Source organism: Patagioenas fasciata, chromosome 3 (assembly GCF_037038585.1).
Source record: "Patagioenas fasciata isolate bPatFas1 chromosome 3, bPatFas1.hap1, whole genome shotgun sequence".
In the NCBI taxonomy this organism is placed as follows: Eukaryota; Metazoa; Chordata; class Aves; order Columbiformes; family Columbidae; genus Patagioenas; species Patagioenas fasciata.
In genome coordinates, this window is record NC_092522.1 from 31132556 (window position 1) to 31157152 (window position 24597).

Sequence of the window (24597 nt, forward strand, 5' to 3'; positions counted from 1 at the left end):
AAGTATTTGTAGGCTGGGGACAAACAAGCAAAAAACCGAATTCATACTTGTACGATGTGCAGGGCTCTACTCCTGATCTTTAACTGGCTTTATTATGCTAGATTGAAGAGGGTTGGTTTTCTCATGGTGTAACATTGTACTTTACGCCACTAATATTCTGAGATTTTTTTTGTCTAGGCAAAGGTTAGTTTGGCTACATTGTATGTGTTTTGGTTTAAGTACTTGTTTCATCATTTGTGCTTACCTAAAATAGCTAAGAGTAGTACATCCTCATCCCCCTCAGCAGGGAAGAGGAGCCTGAGATGGTGGTTAAACCTGAAAAGGTTAGAGGTAGAAAGCTGCTGAAGATAGTGAGATTGCTTAGAAGGACAGGTATGGAGCGGAACTTGGAGGTTGAAAAATCCTGATGAGGAGTTAAGGGTTTCATGAGAGTTTTAAAGGTGAATCAAGGAATTTTGATCCAAGTTCTCAGCCCAGCAGCGAATAGGCAGTGCCTGAATTGAGGCTGCTTATGCCATTTTCAGGGTGAGCTGTATACCATGGGTCAACTGAAATCTAATTTCAAACTCTAGCATTCCGAGAATTGTTTTGAAGGTGCTCTAACATTTGCTTTGCTTCCTTTGGCCTCACCCCGCATGCTCTTGATTCAGTAGGCATTAAGCTTTGTTCAAAATACTGGTGGATTTTTGCCCATGATGTCTTTCAAGGCTTCATAGTTGCATTGGGAAGGATGTTGAGTTCAAAGAGATACCAAAATGCGTGTGTGTGTGTGTGTGTGTGTGTTGAATAATTCTGTGCATCCAGCTCGCCCAAGATAAGACTCAGTGTTTTGTCTCGCAATGAAGGTTGTTTTATCTGGTGATATGATGCAACATAGTGGTTGGGACAAGTTGAGCGCATTAGTTCTTGGTCGATCCACATGCTAGGGCTGTTTGTTTGAAGCCCTTGGCTTTAATTAGAGCCTTTACGTGAGTTGTGTGCCCTTGACTTTTACACTTTTATCATCTTACACCATTCAGTTTCTTAGTCTCTTCTTTCTATTAATTAAGCTAGTTTAGGGAGCTCCTAGAAAATGAAGGTGCTGCTCAAAATATGTAGACTGGTAGTTCTGGGGAAAACATACAAAACCCATTGTGTGCTGTCTTAATTATATGTGGTGTTATGAACCTTCTTTCAGCCATTTGTAAGGGTAGAAAAAAGTGCTGCTCCGCCTCCTTTTTGAATGGAGACATGCACTTCCTCTGTGTATTTTTTTTTTTTTTTTTTTTACTATCCTACTGTTGTCTGGAAATCCAAACTTTAATCCAGAGTTATTTAATATGCTTGCAAAGCTTGAAAATAATAAACTATTTGAAGTATGCTAGCGAGAAGAGGCAAAATATATGCAGTACATAGTCATAAATAGTTTTGTTTTGACATTTATCTTGCTGTAGTCGTTCTGCCAATTGGCTTCAGGCACGGCTACCAAAAGTATGAACACATGTTGCATTCATTAGTTCTCATCTGGCTGTGCTTCGTCTTGCAAGACAAACGAAATCATGATCATGCTAAATGGATTGTAATGCGTTTGTAATACAAGTTCCCTTCTGCTGACTAGAACGATAGCTTTGCAAAACTGCTGCTTTTAAGCCACGATATTTTGCTTCGTTTTAATATAATGGATATGAGTACATTGCCAGTGATGTCATTGCTTTTTCCTCTTGAAAGATGTCATATGAAAAATATTCAAATATAATACTAAACAAACAACCACCCCATCTTCTCCCCCCTCCGTGAATGTATCATGTCACGTTGTGCTTTGACTGACAGTAGATCTTTGGTGTTTCTGACACACAAACATGCTTTGGATCAATAAGGGTTTATCTGAGTTGACCGAGCATAAAAATCCTTTCAATAGTCATTTGTGGTGTTTTTTATGCTCAGGCCGAGGGCAAGTGGATTGCTGTTGGCTTTTTATGGTTAATGTCACCATTTTAAAACGGGCCGTAAGTACAGTGCCACTGGGGCCGGGGGGGGGCTGGCGGGTTGCCAGTGCCGACAGCCCCGATCCCTGCGATTTCGGGTGCCGCTGTGTTTGTGTAGGGTCGCAGCGCCCAGCGCGTGCCTGTGCGGGGGCGTGGCTGACGTCGGAGCTTTAGCCCCGCCCTGCCGCCGAGTGCGCTCCCTCTCCCACCCCCCCCAACACCCACCCACCCACCGCTTCTCGTTTTGGCCGGGGCCGCGGGCAGACGCGGCGTGTCCCGGGAGGGTCTCCTCGGAGCTTGCGGCATGGCGGCCGGACCGGGGCGCGGGGGCTCGCTCTGAGCCCCGCCGCGGGGAGCCAGTCCGGCGTCGGTGGGAGGAATGGAAGACAGCTTGTCCTGCCTGGCCGCAGCCTGCGACCCCTCGGCGCTCGTCGGCTTTTGCACGGGTGAGTACCGCCCGCCCGCTCCGCGCCGCGCGGCTCGCAGGGCTGCCGAAAAATGACCGCCGGCTCTCTTCGTTCAGCAGTTCCCTTACCCGGAGGGGAAAAAGGGAAAATCTGTAGAGTAAAGAGCGGGATGAATATTCATCTGTGCGATTAAGTTAACTCCGCGCACTTATGAACAGCCGGCAAGGTGTGCTTACTCGGAGGCTGAACTGTCTCGGTACCGTGCAGCATCCTACCCTTGAGAAGATTTAAAAAAATAAAATTTTGATGTGTGCGTGTAGCAGAGAAAGTGTCAGGAAGAAAGTGACAAAGTTACTACTCGCTGTGCAGGAGGCTCCTGCGGGGGTCGCACCGGGCGTTCCAGCATGGCCTGTTTGCCAGGGCGGCGAGAGACCCTGTGCAGCCCTCGGGAAAGAGCCACTTCTCGGTGTCCGGTCTTCCCAGCGCTCGGTTTAACGCTTTACAAAGGAAAAGTAAGAGGGAGCCCGGCCGGGACCCCTCAGGCAGGAGGCAGCAGAGGCTCGTTCACTGCAGGTAGTTCCTGACTGTGCTGCAGTTGCAACTCTCTGCCTTGCTGGGCTGGCTGGCTGTGTGTGAAACATGAATTTACCTTTCAGAACAAAATTTTTTCTCTTCCCCCCCCCCCCCTTTATTTTTACTAGTGACATAGTAAAAATGCAATATTCCAACACACATTTCCTTTCTTTAAATAGCTGCTATCAAACCAGCCTCTCTTGAGTGTAAACCGGGTAATTAATTGCAGTGTTGTAGCTGTATCAACCCAAAAGTACGTGAGTTAGGTCTTAAAAATACTAAACAAATACCTCCCAGTAACCAAGAGGTAAAATGTATTGCTCCTATATACGGTGAAGAAGTGTGTTATTGCAAATGAAACAAATGTCACTGAGCAGCTCTTCTTTGTTTACTGATTCATGCTGTGCAGGTTTGATACAAATACAGAATTTGCCTAGAAAAACCTACACTACTGGCATAAAATATGATCGTTAACCAGAAAGTTTGTTCTAAAAAAAAGGGGGGGAGGGGGCAAATATTTAATGCGTAGATTTCTATGTGTATGTAGTGGGAGAAAGGAATGACCTTGCTACAGTGTGCTTAAAGCCAGCAGTGCGATGTACTTTATCTGCCTCAGAATTCAAAGCATTCAGTTTAGAATTCAAGATGTTGCAACTCTCGGGAAAGAGGGAGGATGAATTGGAAATTTTAAAATTACAAGTACTTAATATATTTTTTTTGCAGGCTTGCAAGGACTTTTACGATAGAAAAGAAAGGCTAATGTTTAACTGTTTATCTTCAGAACAAAATCCAAAAGAACAGCAATTTTTATTTCTGTAACTTGTGACTTTGTTACTGATGAGAAGAGTTTTATCTTAAGACATTACTATTGACTTTAATGGCTTTTAGCAATAGTTTTTGTGACTGTAAAAAAATACAACAGTGTCTCACACTTGAGCTTGGGGCATATCTTGAATTGCAAGAATGAGTGTTGCATGATGGACTTAGCTTTGAGATTTGTCTAGAAATCCAGCAGAATAAGGTGCAAGAAATAAATTCTTTTCTCGATGCATGTGTTCCGCTTTAATTTTTTTCTGCATCTTAGAAAATTATTTAAACTAAAATCTTAATACGGGACTGGGGATTTTGCTGTATGAGAGTTAAATACAGCATTCACAATTAAAAGAAAATGTGACTTTGGATGCTTTTAGCAGTATAATATATTTTGCTGATTTAAAACTTTATTCCTACTTCTGTCATTAAACCTAAAGTTTTCTGAGGGATGTGTGCTGGCTGGCAAGTGAACTTGCAGCGGTAAGAAACTGGTATGGTGGAGAATTAACAAGTGCTTTGTTCATATGAAATGTCTAACCTTATCCTTGAGAACTCCTTGCCTTGAGGGCTTTTAGCAACTTTGCAGTTTTAACAAGTAGGAAGAAGCCTGAGAATAAGCTGCAGAAAGAATTAATTATTTTTTGGGGGCCATACATGCTCATTCTTGTTTCATTTGAAGGAGATTAAGGCTTTGTACTAGCAGTAGGCTATTCCAGGTGAGGTTTTGGGGGACTTTATTTTTTTTAATAAGTATCCTATAGTGATATGCTTTTCTATAGGAACTTCTCTAGTTTAATTGTGATTTGTTTTGTGCACATGTATCACTATACGTAAATCCAATTGGTCATTTCTTGCCAAAGGTAAAAAAAAATTCCGAATTCAGCAGTGAAGAACTAGGAATCCCTTTTAACCTATGGGATATCAGTGCTAACGGGCAGCTTAATCAGATTTTTTTAAAAACTTGTTCGATGTCAGTAGAGACGACTTCTTTTTTCTACTTGTATTTAATTAGCCTTTTATAACTAAAGCTAAGGCAAGGGCTTATGTCATAACATGTCCTTTCAGGAAGGTATTAGCTATCAAGTGAGATCTGAGCTAGAATTTAGTTTATATGATACGGATGAGGGTATAAATTTTCAGTTTGACCAAGGAAAATATTTACATGCAAACAAAACTTTAGTTTTGCATGCTTCTTGATTAAATATTTGCCTCCAATGACACTTGACATTGTAAACAGTATTTACAACTGTGAAAAAAGAAAAACCACTAACATCTCTGACTTTGTAAACCTCATTGCTTTCAGACTCTTAAATTTATTTGAATATGTTTATTTTTAGCGCTGAGACTAGCAGAGGGTTCATTTAGGTGTTGTTTTGCAGTGTGGTTTTACAAGTTGCTGGAGGTGTTGCTGTTAAAGGTGATGGTGTTGGTGGGTCTACAGGGTTTACACCAGCCCTGTGGGCTGGTGCTGCTCACCGGGGAGGTGTCCCCGTGCCTTGGAGGGCACCTTGGCTGGCAGAGGCTTTGCCCCCCACCTCGCTGATATGGGGGAGAGGGGGGGGATGGTGCTGCTCTTGCTGCCTTGCCTGGGTGCTTGTGGAAAAGTAGCACTTACTTTGAATTAGTATCTAATAAAAGTGACTTTACTTGAAGTATTTAAATTGTTCTTTCTAGTCCCTGTTACGTGGGCAAAAGTAGACAAATTTGACATAGAAGTCCTACTTTCAGCTTGGTGTTTTACCTAAAATTGGTTAGACACTGGATGGAGACCAGTTAAATAAAGCAAGTATGAGCCTATTTCAGGGGATTACATCACACTAAATAGTGACTTTTAAATTTATTTAATTTTTTTAATCATCTTGGATTACTGCAACTACAATGTTTGTGTTGATGCAGTGAAGCCTTTTTAAATGAGACAAATTTTGCTGTAATTGCATTGAGAACTTTTGAGCTAGCCTTACTCTAGGCTTACTCTGCCAGTAATAGTGGTGATAAACGTAGAACTCCCTATCGCTGTCTTAATCCTGTAAAAAAAAAAAAAAAAAAAAAAGGTAAAATTAAAGAAACAGTCTGAAAGTCTGTATCCTCTTAGTTGACTCAGCTGAAACATTACAGTATTCAGTGTTTGATTAAAAAATTAACTTGCTGTAGGTTTCAGTGTTTTTGACACAGGATTTGACTATGTCAGAGTCAGTACTGTCATAGCTAGTTTTAAAACTACTTTAGATTATTTGCTCTGAGTAATCAAACCGTATTATCATTTCTATCTCCCAGAAGTATCAGACATGGAACAAGCACTCCTCCCTTTGGTTGATACATTTTTTTATGAATGAGGGGAGAATTCCCACCAACCTGCCTGATAAATCTGTGCTGGCTCACTGAGAGTTCCAGCTGGTGAGACCTGGGGAGGTTTCTGGTGTACCCCAAGTGCTGCTGCGGGTCCCAGCCCAGCCTTGTGTGAGCTGGGGGATGAGGGTCAGACTTAATGAGCGACCTGAGACTCATTTAAGCGTTTTTGCTATCATGAAGTCATATTAGCAAGGAAGTTTGAAGAATTAAAAGCAGTATTAGAATAGTCCATAGTCCTGGGCTAGAAATGTGTTAATAGTTTCTCTGAACATGCTTTCCTGTTTTCCAGAAAAAAAAAAAAAAAAAAAAGTTTGATGGTAACACACTTAAAAGAACTCTAAGTTTCCTGAGTGGAGATGGCAGAACATTTTATTTTCTAGACATAATGAAATGTAGCCAGGTATTCTACAAGAGCTGGGGCATCTTCTCCCGAGGGTTATGGTAGTCCAAATGCTTTAAACTGTATTTTGGGAAAATTCTCTGCTTTCTGTTGATCCCGACAGAAGGCAAGCTGGTCCATACCAGGAGGAATAGTAGTTACTGAGAAATTAATGCAAAGGGCTGCATTTTTGTAGCCAGGGCAATTCATGCTCATAACTGAAGGGCTTAAATGCTTGGAAATGGGGCTTTCTGAATGCAGGGACAGATGGAGTATTACTTTCCTTTTGTACGCTTCTTTGCTTATAATACCGTACTGCATAGAAGGAAACTATGACAGCCACCACTCTTTACTGGCATAATTTTCCACATCAGTTCAGCATCGTCTTCTTGAGATCCTTGTCTTCTGTGTGGAGGTGAAATCCCATCTCATTATAGTTTGTGAAAATACCATTGCTGCCTCTTTACACAGTCATAAGTCCTCTAAAATTTGAAGGATAACGTACACTTGGTTTTAAGTTTTACTTCCTTATCAGGTTAGCGTAGTTTAACTTACCACCTTCTACTAATTTGGCAGAGTTAAATGAAGCTTTTATTGAGTGGTTATATTGAGTAGTTATAAGCACAGTTGGACTAAGCAGTATTTACTTGCTTTATGAGTTAGCTGAACCTATACTTAATGAAGTGAGCTGTAAGCTGGATGGGCTAGCTGTTTCCAGGCTTAATTATATTAAATTTGTCAAAGTGGCATTTGTTCTTCAGACACTACCCCCTTTCCAGGTAACCAAGAGAAGGGACATGCCTGGTGTGACCCAGATGTGCATAGGTATAGTGGCATCGCAGAGAGCAGTGGGGATCCATCCCTCTCAGATCAAACATGGTGCTTGACTCTGCATGTCACTGACTTGCAGATGTGCTGTAGATATTTGCATCTACACAGCTCACTAAAAACCTTCTAATATATGTCTCAACTGAGAAACAGAAAAAAAAGTATACTGGTACATACTTTAATAAATATCTGCATCATTACACTATAGCATGTGACTAAATATCTGCAATATCTACTGTATCAGTAGTGCTATGTAGATATGACATAAAATTACAAATATTGTAAAGGTCCATAGGGATTTTCATCTGATACTGTTTAAAGGTTAATACTTACCCTGACTCAATGGAAAAGTCTCATTTCTTTAACTTGATAGTTAACTTTCAGAAATGTGGTTACATTTTTTGGTAATATTTCTTCTGCTTTGCCTGTTCGGGTGTCTATTTCACTTCTAACAGTTCTAGGAATATGTATTAGTCATCAAGAGGTGGCTGAGAAGCTAACTGTTAGCCTGCACAAGTAATCATTATCATTTTCTAAGCAGTTGCAGAAAGTAATTGCAAGCCACACTCAAAGTTGCTCAAGTATCAAAATTGGTGAAATATCAGAAGTGCAACTGACGCAGCACACTTGTCATTAAGGGTCAGGTTCAGACTGCACACACTTCCTCAGCACTGAGTCTTCGCTCTCAAATTTTGAGTAATGCCCAGATTAAGAAACATAAGAAGGTATCTTTACGAACACATCATCATACCCCTGCTTCACACAGACAAATTATAAATTAATCAGGAAAGCAGCAGTGTTGGAAACCTGCCTTTTGCAGCATGCAAACCTAAAGTGCTTCTTCAACCTGCTCGTTCTGCAGTGGGACAGAGTGGCTCTGAGAGCAGAACTTGTAAAGAGACACAGAAGAACTGCTGGACGTGCAGAACCCACCCTGTGAGCAGGGAAGAAGGAATGACCAAATGTGACAGTCATTAGTTACAGTTGTTTATTGTGTGATGAGAAGATGCTCTGATGTATCATAACAGATAGAATTTAGGTACCATGTCTCCTGCCTTTGCTTTTCTCTCCCAGCACCCTTTTTGTTCTTCGTATGCTCTAAAAATTCATGAAGTTGGGTTTTGGCCTTGTTTGCCTTTGATGCTTTTCAGAAAATGAAAATACCTACAGTTAGATTTCTGATGCTTACGAAATGCATTGAAGGGAGCATTCCCTTCCACAAGAAGCTGATTGAGTTGGTCCGTCAGGATTTTACATGCTGCCGCCACTGTAGCTCTTACCCATTTGCTCAGTGGCTTGAATGGCAGAGTGTCTTGAGCAATAAGGTTTTTTGGGGGGTGGGTTGTTTGGTTTTTTTTAATTGTAAAGGGGGAAAATATGGAGCTGGGAGGTGGCTTTTGATTCCTGAGTGGTTTGCACTGATCACACATAGCTTCTATGTTGGGGTCACATTACATGGCTGGTGGTGAAGTAGCCCTGGCAGCAGGAGTTTGGGGGGACAAAGCTGTGCTCCTGGCCCTGCTTCCTCCGCAGCAGAGCAGTGACACCGCTGGGGCAGGGTCACTTGTCCTCTCTGCCTGTGGGTTGACTCAGAGGTGTCCAGGCTGTGTTTTGTGGAGTGCTCTTGTACGGGGATGTTTTGCAATGCAAGCTACAGGTTGCAAAGAATGGTCACACCTAGTTAGAGTGTGGGCTTGCACAAGAGCTGTAAAGGGCTACGCGAATGCGGAAATTTACAGCGTGTTGTTGACACAGCAGGTTAGTAAATGGAGATTAGTAGGTTAAACAGCCTGGTGTTTGCTCTTGAGTAAGAGCATGTGCTTGAGTAGTTGCTACATGGAAGTTGTGATGCTGTTAACTGTCTCTTGGGCTCAGTCGCTGGTAGTTTATGTGGCTGTAGCCCAAAGAACATGCTCATACTAGCTGTTTTAATTCTTTCCTGCTAACACTAAAAATACATAAATTGTATAATAAGATTATTTGAAAGGTTAGAAGATACTGAAAATATATAGAACAATTTTGTTCTTGATGTATTCTGTTGTGGTGAGGGGGATCCTTTTCATGCATGAAGGATCCCATTATTTTTACTGGCAATATTGTGCAGAGTAGTGGATGGTTATTTTATATGTATAAATAGCTGAATTAGTATAGTTAATGCTTAATAAGTGTTATGTGGAATTAATCAATCTCAAAGTGTAAGCATTAAAGGAACAAACTACATAATTCTGTGGTTTAAAAGAATAACTATTATGTTTTCGCTTTAGATTGTTGCCCACACCGATATAAAAAAAAAAAATTATAGAAATCTCCAAGATTTTTAAAAAGAAGAAGGACTGAATGGCAGACACTGGAGCCCTACAATATATAGCTTTTTCCGGTATGTTTTTCACTTCATTAGTCTGAAGTGCATTAGTTTGAAACTATAGACTTTCTTTCAATGGGTTGCAAGCAGGTGTTAGCTGGCATTGCTGTTTTCAGGTGTGTTATTGAAAGCTGGAAGCGATACCCTGTGCAGCAAGGCCTGTGGGGGAACGGTGGTCGACGCGGTGGGAGCAGGTTGAGCAGCAGTGGGAGCACTGTCTGCTGGCATCAGTGCCACTGTACGTCTGCAGCAAAACATACCTGCTATTTTTTAAATAGGTGTACATCACCACATAGAGGTTCCCATTTCTGAGGAAACTTTGGTTGGTGTTTGTTCTTGATTAATTAATCCCTTGATTTTGGAAGAAAATGGGCAAAAATGCAGCTCATTCCTGGTTCACGACACTTCCGTTACCTAGTCACAACCGGATTTAACTCTTGTTTCCCTGTCAAGTATTTGTAGTATTTGATAATTTCTAATACCAGACACATCAGTCATCAGTCCCATCTCCCTTGTTATTTGTAGGGATGTTTTCTTTACCTAAAAACTGTAACTTTGTAGCAAATAGTGGGAAAAGAAGCCCAAACATTGCTTCTACGTCAGAGGCTCTGAAAGAACAGATTATAGGTAATCTGTTTGTTTATGATACATAATGTGTTGTATTTAAGCAACTTGGACAGACATGTGGTCCCTTATATGTTTACTAAATTGGGCAAATATTCTGTATAAGAAATGTATGTATTTTCCTAAAGGAACCTTTGAAAAGTAAGGTAAAGGTATCCCTGTAAAAAGGTGATCAGTTTTTTTCCATGCAGGCAAATTCCATGCATGCATTCATGATGGTTTTGTATGATTTATCAACAGCTATTATGACACTTCAATTTTGAGTAGGACTTCTACATAAAATATGTTCAAGGTGAAATTTTAGAAGGTCTTAGCCTACCTACGTTGTCCAGAATGCTCTGTTCACTGATAGATTTTTCTCTGAGAGGCTGTAGTATCACATAACACTGTTTCCATGTGTTTTGTGTTTACTTGCAGGTGAATCGATTCTGAAACATGCCTTGTGGTTTAACCTAAACAGAGATGAGACCTAATTCCCCCCTTTCCGGTGGAGTTTTCCATTTTAGGCACAATACTGCCAGGATTAGCAACTGAAAATATCATGGAATCTGGCTTCGCTTTTATGCATTCATTTCTGTGGAAGCAGTCCAACTTCAGCTTTTTAGAATATATGCGTAGTTACACGTATAGAAGTCTGTCATCCCATTCAAGAGTTCTTCCTCTTTATAAATTAAATTAGTTTGATTTCCCAGTTACCTTGGTTGTAGAGCATTTGTGGAAACTCATTGTTGGTAATGTCTTTACTAAGGAAAACATGGCAACACTTGATGGTAGACCTGCAATCTGAATTGTTTAGAAGAGTATCTTTCTTTGTAAAATAATAGATGTTAAGGTTAAATATTTCTACAGCTGTTCAAACGTAGCATGTTGCTGAATGGCAGGATCGATAACCGAGCTGTCAGTCCCTTGTCAGGCCACAGCAGCAGGAAAGGTGTGAGCGGTGCTTTCCACCCACACCTTGTTTGTAGGTATTAACTTCAAAGCTTCTCTGGGACTGTTTAATTTCTAACACAACAAAACAAAGGGAACTTATCTAAAGAACTAGTCATTTTTAAAATTGTATTTATGCTCGGTTCCCCTTTTTGAGGGTGGCTGTTGACCTACATGAGTATAGATATTTCTGCCTGCTGTCTGTCTGGACTGAAGTGTTTTCTGTGACACACAATGTGCAAATATTCCCTTTATTTCTCAATATTTACTCCTCTGTAGTAACTGTAATGGAGATTGTGACTTAATGTGTGATGACTATTTGCAGATACCACCTTACAGGTTGGCTGTGTGGGAGTTTTACAGCTTGTGTTTTATTCTTGAGACTAAGCAGATAGCTTAGCAGTGTCTATGTTATGACTAGTCTGTACGGAGAAGTTCTTTTCAGTGCAAAAAGACACCACTGTTGGTTTGATTTCACCTGGAGTAAGCATTAGCTGTTGTAGAGGTGTTCCTCTATGTACCAAAGCTGCAAGCACTTGCAAAAGTGAGGAAGTGTCTTGGTGGAGGTAAGCAAAAGTGAGGTTTTGACCACTACTGTTGGAAGTGTCATGCTGGATCTAGTTTATTTAGTCTTTCAGTCGCAAGAAACAGTGAACTTTTGAAAATATCAAAAGCAAACTTTACATCTGTTCTTGCCCACAAGATACAGGAGAGGTTTGACAACTGCAAGGTGGTATCGCCTGTGGCAGCAGCAGGTGTAAGGTTTCCAGTGCAGAGCTGGGGCAAGGGCTGCCTCTGCAGGAGATGCTGCCACCCTGGTGGGTGGTCGCAGGAGAAAACTTGATGCTGGAATTAATGCTTCCTCTATAGAAGGCTTGTCTCTTCATAGAACTTGTTTTTCTACAAGGGAAGGAGAGTATTGTCATCCTTAGCATTTGCATGAGAAATTGCAAAGAAGGACAATAACTTTTCAAGGATGCTTTAGTTTGTTAGGGAGAGAGTTGGCATTTTACTGAATGGGCTCTGGTGTTGAGAGGTAACAAAGTGGTGACCGTGAAGGACTGTGAATAAGTGGAAGGAATTCCTATACCTGAAATACTAGAAAACTAAGATAAGGCACTGAGTTGCTGAGTCTCTTTCCAAACAGATTTTACCTTTATCTGAAATCCCTGTGTCCTGTGACTTAAAGAGATAAGAGCTGTCAAATTCCTCTCTGCATGTACCAGACCTGGTCCCTCTCCTCTGGTGTAACCTTGTTTCTGCTGAGCAGAGAATCCTGCCAGAGCCAAAAGGGAAGGCTTTCCCTGGTAGGGAGAGGGAGCTCTGAGCACCCAGGGCGATGCCAGCACCACTAAACTACATTGCAGTGGTTGGTGGCCCATGGGGAGGTGGCACAGGCCATCTGGCAGGGGGCAGAGGGCTCTATCCTGCTGAGGAGTGTGGCATCCTGCCCTCCTGTCTAGGCACCCCTGATGGGTTTGCTTTGAATTTGGTGCAGTGCTGATGAACAGGGGTGTCTGCATGTGAGGCTGAATTTTGAGTGTGCAATGATGTTGCAATGGACAAGCTTTAGCAGCTTTCCCTTAAGTGTGAAGGAAAGTGAAGATGAGTGGGAACAGCATGCAGTATGCTTTGTGTTTAGTGTCAGCATCAAGAAGTGACTCTCTTTAACATGGCAATACCCTAGTACTGGTATTTTTATATGCATGACTATCATTCCAATAGGAGACTATTCTTATTGTGTGAACATAATACTAAATCTACAAGATAACATCTATTGCCTGTGAAACACAAACAACTGCTGACAGCTGCACAACCTGTACAGCCGAGATTAATAAATGGAGACTATTGAGTTTTTTCTTTTCTTTTTTTTTTTTTTTTTAAACAAAAGAAAATTAATGAAATAGAGCAGGACTCTGTATTTTTCCTGACTGGATGGGGTTTTGTATAGCAGCATTTGTGATAGAGTGGCTTAGAATAGCACAGAATGAGATCAAAGAAACTTAGTTTATACAGTGGTATTTTTAATGTTACAAATTAAATACTTGTTTGTGAGTTGTGGGGGAAGGAGAAAAGAGAAGCATGATAAAGCAACCAGTACAACTAATTTCAGGCACACTTTTTCAACACTTTTGTTCCAATGCTTGTTTACAGAGATAATGTCTTATCTTGATTCCTAGATAACAGAAGCTGGAGATGATTCATTTGTGTTTCAGGATTTGAGATTAATAAAATTTTGCAAATAAACATTGGATGGTACAATAATAAATTGTATTTGCAAAAGAGGTTATGTTGCTTTGCCTGATGTTATCTCACTTAATGATTTCAGTGCTTTTTGTGTTTTGCTGCTGAAATTGTACCCTGGGATTGATAAGAGTATAGCAAGATTAAACAGTAAAAACAGCTTTCCTCTGGGGCAAAAATGTATTTGTTAAAACCACACTAAGAACAAAAACACAAATTAGTTTGTTGCCCAAATGAGCAATAAATATTTAAGAGTTTCCATAAGTTTCAGACTAAAACTATGTTTGTACTACTGAATTCATGTATTTTACAAAGACAGACATGTACTGCAGTGGTGGGGAATGTTGAACTTCCTCTGTGTTGTTGCAATCTAAAGATTGAACGTTTTGCAAACTGGATTTTATTTGCACGTTACTGGAAAAATATTCTGGAAATATATTTTGGAAATACAGCATGGAAAATTAGTGGTAAGCTGTATGAATTTGGGCTTAAATACTGGAAAACAACAAAAACAAACCCAAACCAACCAAACAAAACCACCCCAAGCCCCACAAACAAACAAACAAAAACCCACCAAAGAACTAACTATCCTGACAATTCTCTGAGCAGGAATTGGCATCATCGCTTTGACAAGAGCAGTTAAAACATAAGTGGCCCCAGGGCAAGGGGGCGGGTGCAGAGAGCTGGAGAGTGCTCTTTCTTTTCCTCTTCTTTTTTCCCCTCTGCTCTTCTTTGCTCTCCTCCTTTTTTTTCTTTTTTTTTTTCCTATTTCCGTCTGCTTGCTCCTTTTTCCATTTACAAGACTTCACACTAACTTCCTTACCAACCACGTAAGTGATGGGTACCTGTCTGTGTAAATGATTTTGCAAAATACTCCAGGAAAATCAGAGTCTTTGAGATGATCCTTTGTTTCTTAGTGAGCTCTACAATATTTGCTGGACTTAGAAATGTTTTGGATCCTGGTAATTATTGTCTGAGCCTGAATGTGGTTAATCAACATAATCCATTGTGTTGAGCGGATCAGTGACAATGCTGCTGTCTTTTGTAGTAATGAAATATGGTTAAAGAAAAGCATTGGGAGCGGAAAGTCAAAGACTGAACATGAAAACCAGAATTGGAGTAGTCTTTCAAGACTATATTTAATCTTCTGGATCATATAGATATTAAGATACAGCCTTTAATTACTTGATCATAGTCTCCCCCGAGTCAGTACTCAGAAGAGCTAATTCTGCCTTCAAAGCAGTTGCTCAGTATTTTGAATTGTTTTAATTTTCTTTGCATAGCTTCCTATGTAATTTTTATGACAAGGCTTTTAGTCTTGCTTTTCAAAGAAATACGTGAATTTCAACATTGACTTTGCTACAGTACTTATGGTGGTGCCTCAGTAGCCCACAAGTGTTAATTAACCTTTATGTGGTATAGGATGATGCTTGCATTTAGCAGATGAAGAGTGAAGTTAAAAAGAGATTAAGGTCAAAAGCATCTACTAATTACCCAATTTTCTAATTAAAGTAATTGCCCAATTTGAAACTCTTTGATTGTCAAAGTACATGGGTAGGACAGCCCTGTCCATGTCAAAAGCCTGATTGCTGCTGATGTGCTCTATCCATGAGAGCTCCGCACTTTTCTGCCCCTGTGTCTGGTGTGTCAGGTTCGGCAGAACGTGCAGGTTCTGCCTCGGTGCAGCCTCGGGAATGTGGGAGAGGTGCTGTCCTGCTCGTGGTGTCCTGCTCTGGCAGCCGCAGTGTCTGGCTTTGCAAAGCTGGAGCCAGCTGAGGTTCCCTGTGGGGTTGCTGGGGTGCTGTCTGCTCATGGTGTGGGGAAGCGAGAGGTGGCACAGCCCTGGGTGAAGAGGGGAGACTTCAGGGATCTGTTCCCTCTTCAGCATGTGAAAAGCTGTTGTCTTAGAAAAAAACTAGATCAGTTTGGGTTTGGGGGCGGATGGGGGAGAGGAACTCCAGGTGCTGAAATTTTTAGCCCACATAGTTTCATACCAGGCAAAGTTGTTAATTTTAAATTTTTGAATTAGCATTTTTTCATGGAAATGTTCTAACACTTCCAGCACAACATGAAATACTTCTGGCAAATGGATGCTAATAAGTGTGCTGAAGTGTTGCTTTAAATGCATGTGTAAGTTAGGGTAGAGCAGTTCATTGCAGGTGTTATTAGGTGATCTTCCAAGCATACATGTTAGAAAAGGTGCTCTCTGCCCCTCTCTGTCTCTAACTGTGACATGAAAATAGGGTGGTGTCAGATATTAAAAAGAGCTTGGGGTGACTGGGATTGCTGCGGAGCGGGTTATGTGGGGGATCCCAATCAGGTGCCTGTAGCCACTGTGAGTTCTGTCTGTGGAGCATAGAGGTTGCTCATCAGAAACATCATTTGGGAAGATAAGGGCTTGTTCTTGCAGTTTGAAGGCCAAGCATTGGAGTGTCCTGAGATTCAGAAGAGTATCAGAAGCATCAAGAGCTGAGCAATGCTAGGGGAAGAAAAATACTTTAAAACCACAAGGCTTTTTAAGTAGTGGGTGGTCAAAATCCTGTAAATGGTGTTATGGTTGATGTGTCTTGATGGAGGTGGAGCTGATTCGAGGTATGCAGTTGGGGGAGGATACATGAGAGAGACAGCATAATTACCTGCCTCTCCAATTAATTATATGGATAGCAATGTCAAGTATGAGAAGTGTGTTTAAGTGCTGGCTTTGTTTTGTTTTCTCAGTCTACGTATCAAAACTAGTATTGGCAAGTCTGATCTGTTTCTTCTTGAAACTTGTGTGCCCAGTAAATAATACAGTTACTGGAAAGTTAGGCAACCTGAACGCTCACGTTGGCTGAATACAGCATGGGCGGAGTTGTACCCGTGAATCTCGTGCTGATACATTTCTAGATTATCTGTATTAAAAATATGAGGGTTTACAATAGCAGAAGCACGGGATTATTATAAAAATATTTTTGTCGTAATACCTGTAATTTACGGTTATTACAAAGTTATTTTTTCAGGGTGTTTTTGCACCATTTCTCTTTCCCTTGCTTTTTCACGTCAGTAAAAATAAAAAAAAAGATATGAAAGCCTACGTACACAAGTCTGTTTAGCATATACAAGTAGAACTACTATTAGGGATGAAGTGGTAGATCAGACCAACCCTTTAAAATGAGATTATAGAGAACATCACCTGTGTTTTCAAGCAATGTAATGGTGCAGTAGTAGGCTCACAGACATGAATTTGCTTCAAACAAATGATAAAGCAGTTCACAAATAGCAAAGCTCAGTAATTACTATTACATTGCAAAATATTAATATGCTAAGGTAAAATCTTCTTCTGGATCATCTACAGACAAAACACTGCAGTGACATAATGAATATATGTTGGGCTGAATTGGAAAGTCCTAAGGAAACTTTGTCCAGTGTAGTTATGTATCTTTCTTCTTCTTTTAAAATTTAATGCAATGCTTTAATGATACACATTTATAGTTTATGGCCTGTTTTTTTGCATGTTTATTTGCTTTGTGGTTTGTTTGGTTTGTGTGCTGTGTGGGATTTTGTTTTTTGTTTGTTTTAAATTGACTTCTGGGATTTATGATTATACCTATACAGATCTGTATAGATCTTTTCCAGATGGGCCACTTTACCTTTATTCAAGTCATGCATAAGTTCTTAACAACATAAATTATATTCCTTTCAGGGTTTTAACTGAGGTTTTTAGGCATAGTCTGGATTTTCAGACTTCAGTGAGAGTTGAGGTTTTTTGTTGTTGGTTTGTTGGGTTTTTTATGGCCAAGTTCTGTATCATTTAACATGGTAGATTGCATTGCTGAATTTTAAAGTGAATAATAAACCATCTTTTTTCACAGTTTATGATTAAAAATGCAGATTAGTCATTGGGATGATCACTTCTCCATTAGACATTGCACTCTGGGCTGATTCTGCAGTAGGAGCTGTGCAAAGAAACTTCCTGCTCTTTGTGGACTTGAAAGTGCCTCATGAAAGGCTAATAGAAGGTAGTACTTGTTTTTTTAAATTAACTAGCATGTATGGGACTAAAATAATATTGTACTATGCAACATTAAACAATCTAATGAGCTGCACAAGGAAAACAGTTTTCTCAACATGATGGTCCTTGTGCAGCATCAGCCCTGAGCAAATGAGTGGTATGTGACAACATGCTTTCCTCCTGAAAACCTGGAGGTGTGTCTGTGGAAGAGAGAAATAAAAGGTTTAGTTAATGTTGGAAATACTAACGTGCTGCATATTTGAGAGCTGTGAGCTGGGGACCAGTGTCTGCAATCAGTGATTTGTCTGTATCCATCTCAAAACATCTGCTTTGTTGTTCTACAAAAAAGTACAGAAAGAGATTTTACTTTTGTCTTCAGTAATATGTGTGAGATCAAGTAGTGCATTGTTTTTAATTCTGAATGAAAAAAAATTAGGAAATTAGGGAAAGAGGATGAAAAAGTAGGAAGGAAAGTCAAAGATACATGGCATACTTTGGAGTGTTGAAGACCACAGTCTTGCATTTGCAGGAAGAAGGAACTTCCCACTCTGCTTCCATTCCACCAGATCTAGCTTCTAGAGACACATTAGAACTTAATACAGTGTTGTTTGAGGGAGTCAGCTTTTTTAACCTTCCATGTTAGTGTTGTGTGGTTTAATTCCCATTTTTATGTTCTTCCCGTGACTCACGTCCTTTACAAAACCAAGATAATTTCTGTGTACTGGTATTTGGAGGAAGTGCAGGAGATACTGTGGGTACAAGAGTGTAGAGTCTAATTCTACCTTTTAAAAAAGTTGTTTTTACAGATAATTAGGTGTAAGGTAGTCTTAGGAAAAGTGAGCTGCAGAAAACTGCAGATAATTTTCTTGTTCGTAACAGGGTAGGAAAAACAGCTATGTCAGTTATCTCTCTGGAAATATAACCCTCATCCAAAGTCAAATTATTCACTGCTCTTCAGAAGAAAAATTACAAGTTGTGCAAATACGTACCTTCCTGCACACAGAGACAGACCACAGTCCTAGTGAGAAGGGGTTCTTTTGGGCCAATTATCTCCTGAAACTGTCAGCCAGAGCTTTATACCAGTGCAAGTAATTTCTGTTGTGTTTCTGTAATAAAAGGCTCGTAACACTCTGGGGAAAACGTAGAAAATGGTGTGGGTGCCTTGGCAGAGAAGGGTTTAAAAATATCTGTGGTTTTTGTGGCTTTATTGGATAAAATGTAGGATTTTCCACCCCGTGGCTTAAATTTCCATGTGCTGGAGTTTGTAGAACTTGTTTTTCTGAAATGCTGCTTATGTCTAAAATTGGGGGCTGGCAGGAATTGACTCAGAGAAGTGATAATGGAGGCTCTGGAGTTGCTGAGGGGCCCCAGAATAGACAGTTGAGTAGTAAGGGATATTTTTTTCAAATGTAACCAGCTCAGATTTCTCCTTAGGCAGTGAGTGGTGAAGGGTGATGCTTTTCGAAGGCCGTTATCCTCACGTGCCTGGTTGGTGACATGCGAAGAGTGATAAGTGGGTTGGGAGGTTTGTTAAGTACCATCACTAGGTACTGCGTACCCCTTTCAAAAAGTCTCAGGGGCTGTTTGAGCTGCTGGTTTGTTTAATCTGCTGGGAGTGGTTTGACGCATGTGACTGTGAGGAGTCCCACGCAGCATAAAGCATCTATTTAATGGCTTTTATTTGCTGTGAAAAATGAACCCTAATTTCTAGGTCATTCACATGTCTTATCAGTACTAAATACAAGCATCCCATATGTCATCCCTGCTTACTCCAAAAGCAGAGGAAGAACTAATGTTTTAATGGCTAAAATTAAAAATCAAACTAGTGAACAATAACAATAAAATAACAAGACATCTTGTTTTGCAAGTGATGGTACTGTATGTTTAGACCTTGCATGTTTTTACTGTCATTTGAGTACCAATATTCTTCTCTTAAACCACTTTTTAAAACTGAAGGACCTTAGATCCACATCTGTGTGAGTGTCTCCTCCCTGCGGCCAGTGGGCACTGCAGATGGTACTTTTTTGTAATGGATCTTGTTCCCAGTGGTTACTTAAAATGCTTAGGTCATGGGCAGCTTGGGAAATGTGACCAGCACATCAGAAAGGATGCTATTTTGTTGTAATAAACATAGACAGGTGACTAAAGAGGTCTTTTTGAAAAATTAACTAAGTGAACGAATCAATAGTCAGTTGCATTTCCAAATTTCTTCCATTTTTAAACAAATACATACATCTCCCTCTGGCTGAGTAGATTTAAGAGTGGCTCAAGGAAGGCCTGGATGGATGTCTGAAACAGCGTGAGGGAAAGGCCAGATGTTCAGGAGTGAGAGAAGAGGAAGGGAGGAGATGAACTTCAGCTTCCCAAGTAACTCACTGTGTGCTTGTGTACAAGCCTTTTCCCTTCCGAAGGGGGAAGGATATGTACTTGAAGGAAGCCTTTTGTTTAAACTTCTTTTGATGCAGTTAGAGTATTAGAATAAATTTTAATGGAAGAAGAAATCTGGAAGAGATTTTGGAAACTTATATGACAGAAAAAAAAAAATAGTAGTATAGTTTTGCGTTGTGCAGGTTTGTCAAAATGATCTCAAGAATTGCAGTTGTGTTTACTTTCAAGGCATCTTCTTTTAAACTTAATCCCTAGCTGACTTACTTTTCAGATACTGCCAAGAAGGGCATGTTTGCGTTCAGTTGAATATTTGCTGTCATGGGTGAGGTATTTTGGTTTTACTGCTTTAATAATTGCCAGTGTAAAATGATTGTCATCACTTGAAACAGATGCTGCTTCTGTATAGTGATAAAGAACAATAAAATGTCTTCCCAGTGTGCTACTGAGTTCTTTGATCAACTGAAATATTATTGATTTCCAAGTGATCTTCTTGCTGTCCAGTTTCTCCTTTCAGTCACTGTATCTCATGTGCCCTCTCTGCAATACAAAGCAGCCACTGGTGGTTTGAAACCTCTTTTCTCCAGTTGTACGCACATAGCCCATTGCTTTGCCTGTTTTTGAACGAGCTAAATGGCTTAACCTTCTTGCTTTCCTACTCATGCCCCATTTATACAAGCTGTTGTAATAAGGCTGAGTTTGAGAGTCCTTCTGCCCCTCCATGCCATGTCTAGGGTTAAGCTTCCATAGTGCGAGTCACAGAGGTCAACATTGGCCATCGTGTCTACCATCTCACTTGATAGGTTGAGGAGGTAAAAGCATTGCAGCCTTACAAGGCAGGAAGATTTGCTGTCCTGTTCCCCTTTGGAATTAGTGACACAACGGTGGCTTTTGAAACTGCAGGAGCCATCTCATATGTTCCTTTTTTGGGGTGCTGGGGTTCAGCAGAAGTCTAGTCAGTGTTGGTAGTTGGTGGGGGAAAAAAAGCTGCCCGTGTCAGGCAGCCACTGCTCTGTGCTTCCATCTGAGCTCATCGGAGAGACAGACCAAAAGTGGAGCCTCTCGTGCTTTGTTAATTACTGTTATTTGGACTCCACACAGGGAACACAGTGATGTCTGGCTTCTAAAATGATGATTTGACATAGTTACTTAATGTCTTTTACAAATGTTTTATAGTAATCTGTGTATTTATACAGCCTGGGAATTTATCCATAATTTATCCATTATAAGAGCTTTTAATGGTTCTTTAATTGAAGGCTCTGGCAGATAAAAAGGGAAAAAAATAAGTTTTTTTTTTTTTTAAAGAAATGTCAAACTTCTCTCTTCTTTGTTTGGACTACTACTTCACTGTGAGATGAGATATAAAGATACTTTGAAAATAAGATGGGGTTTTGTGTTTTGAAAACGTGGGGTTAATTAAAAGAATCTTACACAGTCCCTCCCAACTTTGGGCAGGTATCACTGGTCTGGATTTGTAAAGTACTATTGAGAATGCATTGGATATGCTGGGCTATAGAGTTATTAAAATACTTTTATGCATGTGGAGCTGGTGATATCAAAGACATTTTGTTCAGAGTTGTTCTAATCTGTTGTCTGTAGATCTTAGTGTGATTGCCTGCTTTATTAATTCCCCTGCAGTTCTTTTTATTTATTAGCCTGAATGAATATAGTATTAACCATGAAGTGATACATTTCTGCTTTTTGATTAACCAAATCAATACACTAACCTGTCTTCTTGTTAGAGTTGTTTTATCAAAGCAATGTTAAGTGTTCCTTTCAGTTTAACAATGATTGTGAATACATTTAACTACTTATATTTGTTTTACTAATTCCTTGTAGGAGTTTTGCTAGTGTTGTGAAAGTATTACTGTGATTCTTTATTTTGCTTGGTTCAATTTTTGCTTCTTTAGTAGTGAGCATCATGTTTTAATTGAATGGAAGTTGGCATTAATCTCTTTCATATTTAATTTATTTGAGGGGTTTGGCTCAGTGTTTCTTTTGCTTACATTTATTTTAAAAGTGCCCTTAGGCGAGTGTTTCCAAGATGAAGGCTTTTTTTTATTTTTATTTTTTTTTTTTTTTAGTGAAAAATAATTTTAGGATTGTGGCTCATATTAACTTTTTTTTTTCCCATAGTATGTCTTAGTAAGATTAGTGAACTAAAGTTTAGATTGTATATAGTCACAGTATTAATATTAGCTATTTACCTTTATCTGTAAATTCGCTGTTTGTATATATTTCATAGAATATGGACTTACACTCCCTGTATAATACAGGTAAATTTTGTAAACCTGTGTTAGAAATTCCTTCCTGAGTTTTTAGTAAGCCTAAATCACAATGGATAAGGAATTCAGTACCATGTGATTGAGCAATGTATTCTTTTATGGGTCATTTTTAGTGGTTGGCCTGTGATGTATTGGAACAGCCAAATACAAAAATCTGTTGTGTGTTATTTTGGATTGGCAGAAATAATGCAAAGAACTGTTGAAGGCAAAGAGTATGCAGAAGCTGTAATTTCCTTTTTACCACTGAAGAATAGATTTGACTGGATTATGCCTTCAACGCTAATCTACCTCTGTGTGGCCAAACAGATTTTTGGAACCTTTTTGTAGAGTATTTATTTTCTGTTCACTTCAGGCCAACTGTTATAATGTCATATAGTTTTTTGGCGTATGCAGGGTGGTGATGTAAAAAAAAAAAAAAGAGAGAGAGAGAAGGAACTGGAGTTAAAAACTCTGATCTAGACCATTTAAACTGAGATTGCCACTCCATGTAATCAGGTCATGGCTAGCTATACATTTATTTCAACTGCAGATTTTTTTTTTTTTTTTAGCTTTATATCATGCTTTAAAATTACAGATCACAGTTCGAATTCCTTAACAGTTCCAAGAGAATATATTGCAAAATTTGACCACAATTTTATACCTTTTTAGTGAATTTAGTTAGCTATTTAAATAAGATTAATTTCAACCTTCCTACTGCTGGTAAGCATGGTTTTCTTTCTACACTATTTTAATAGAAAACACATTTTCTCCTCTTATTGTAATAGGGCCAGACTCCTTAAGCCTTCAGTCTAAGTTAATGATTAGTAACATTTCTGTCTTGAAGCATTAATATCCATTCCTCCTTTGTCTGAGCATGTTTGAACACCTTCAGAATTTCAAAGTGATGGGTTAGACATGCTGTACATGTTTCTTTCTGTGCCTTTTAGTTTAGAACAAAACAGTTAAATGCCCTTTCCACTCTCTTTTCCCACTGTCCAGATGACAGCATCTCAGCTGCGAGTACGTCTGATGTCCAGGACCGTCTGTCAGCCCTGGAGCTGAGAGTCCAGCAACAAGAGGATGAAATCACTGTGCTCAAAGCAGCGTTGGCTGATGTGCTCAGGCGTCTTGCTATCTCGGAAGACCACGTAGCTTCCGTGAGAAAATCAGCACCAAGTAAAGGTACACTTATATTTGGTAAATTCTGTCTAGAGTCAGTGTTATTATTTAGAATGTATCTTCATTGATCTTTTTTCCCTTTTCTGTCTCATTTGGAAAGGCAGGTATATTTCAAGCTAGAGGGGTTAGTTTTGGAAGGGTGGCTTTATAGTATATGGCAAATAGATATCTGAAATATGCTTATTAATTTTGCTGCTTGCTAATATTTTTATTTACTTAACCCCCTGAAAATTTACCTTACTTTCTGTTCAAAGGTTCCTGTTTTAATTTAAATAGTGCAAAGTTTTACAACTGTGGTATTTAACCTATCACTGGGGCTTCTGGGGTCTTGTGGGCGGCTCTGAGTCTCAGCTTTGACTTCACCTAGAAGTTTCTCAACTGAAGGGACCTACTAGAATTTCCCCCTCCTCCTAAATTGAAACAAAACAAAAATCCCAAACCTCATTGCCACCAAATAAGGATGTTTTCTGAATATAGTTGATTTTTGTTAATCTGCAGAGAGAACTCACGGCTGGTAGATTCTGGTAGAAGTAACCATGTAGCCACTCACTAATATCTCTTTTGGACAGAGTACAATAACTTTTACCTTACAACTTTGAAATACATAGGATTGTTTAAAATCAAAGAAACTAGTTGCCCTTTGCACTAATTTTTACTTTTTGTGTGTGTGGACATTTCCTTTTCTATTGTGAACAACTATTTGAGTTATTTGAATTTACTCCAACTTAGCCATAGCTCTTTCTGAATAGCTTTATCTATATTTGTGGTATATATCTTAGGCCTCTGATTAAATAAAAGGTTAGGTTCTCTGGGCTCAACCCCTGTATTTCAGCGTTGAAGTCCACCCACTATGCCAGCACTAGTATAACAATGATGCCACATCATTGTGTATGTTTGTTTGGATGGCTGCATTATACAGGCTGAAAATGCAAAAGCTGAAAATGCTGAAAGTTTGAATTATTTTAGATGTGGCAGAGAGATCACATTGCTTAATTAAATGTTTTTGCAGTCTCTCTGCCAGATGGAAGGAAGTGATGATGCTTAATTGGCTTGGGCTCTGAATCCTGCCATTCTCTCTTGCTTGCTAAATGGCAGACTGTTGTTATCCCTGCTTGTAAATGCAGCTTTTATCTACCCAATATGCCTCTCTGGTCTCATCAAGATTGAGACTTCCTTCTGTGACTCTCTGCAAATAGACCTCTAGCAAGTATTTTGACTGAGCCAGTCTTTGCTGTCTGCTGTCCATCATGACAAAAAGAAAATGACGAAGTGGAAAACTGTGGGTAAAACGTGTGCAACATAGGA

At 39.7% G+C, this 24597-nt stretch overlaps 1 protein-coding gene across 8 annotated transcripts in view; it reads left to right on the forward strand.

Annotated features, from left to right (window-relative positions):
- Positions 1-24597, forward strand: part of EML4 (EMAP like 4) — a 160851-nt gene that overhangs the window by 64723 nt on the left and 71531 nt on the right. For 5 of the 8 annotated variants that reach the window (XM_071806043.1, XM_071806045.1, XM_071806044.1 and 2 more), the window contains exons 1-2: positions 17342-17471; positions 23113-23295. In XM_071806043.1, coding sequence (XP_071662144.1) covers positions 17357-17471; positions 23113-23295 — 298 coding nt within the window. In that variant the 5' untranslated portion in view covers positions 17342-17356. Of the gene's footprint in view, positions 1-2203; positions 2411-17341; positions 17472-23112; positions 23296-24597 lie in introns of those variants that run through there. The other 3 variants (XM_065833364.2, XM_071806046.1, XM_065833362.2) reach the window with 2 other exon arrangements.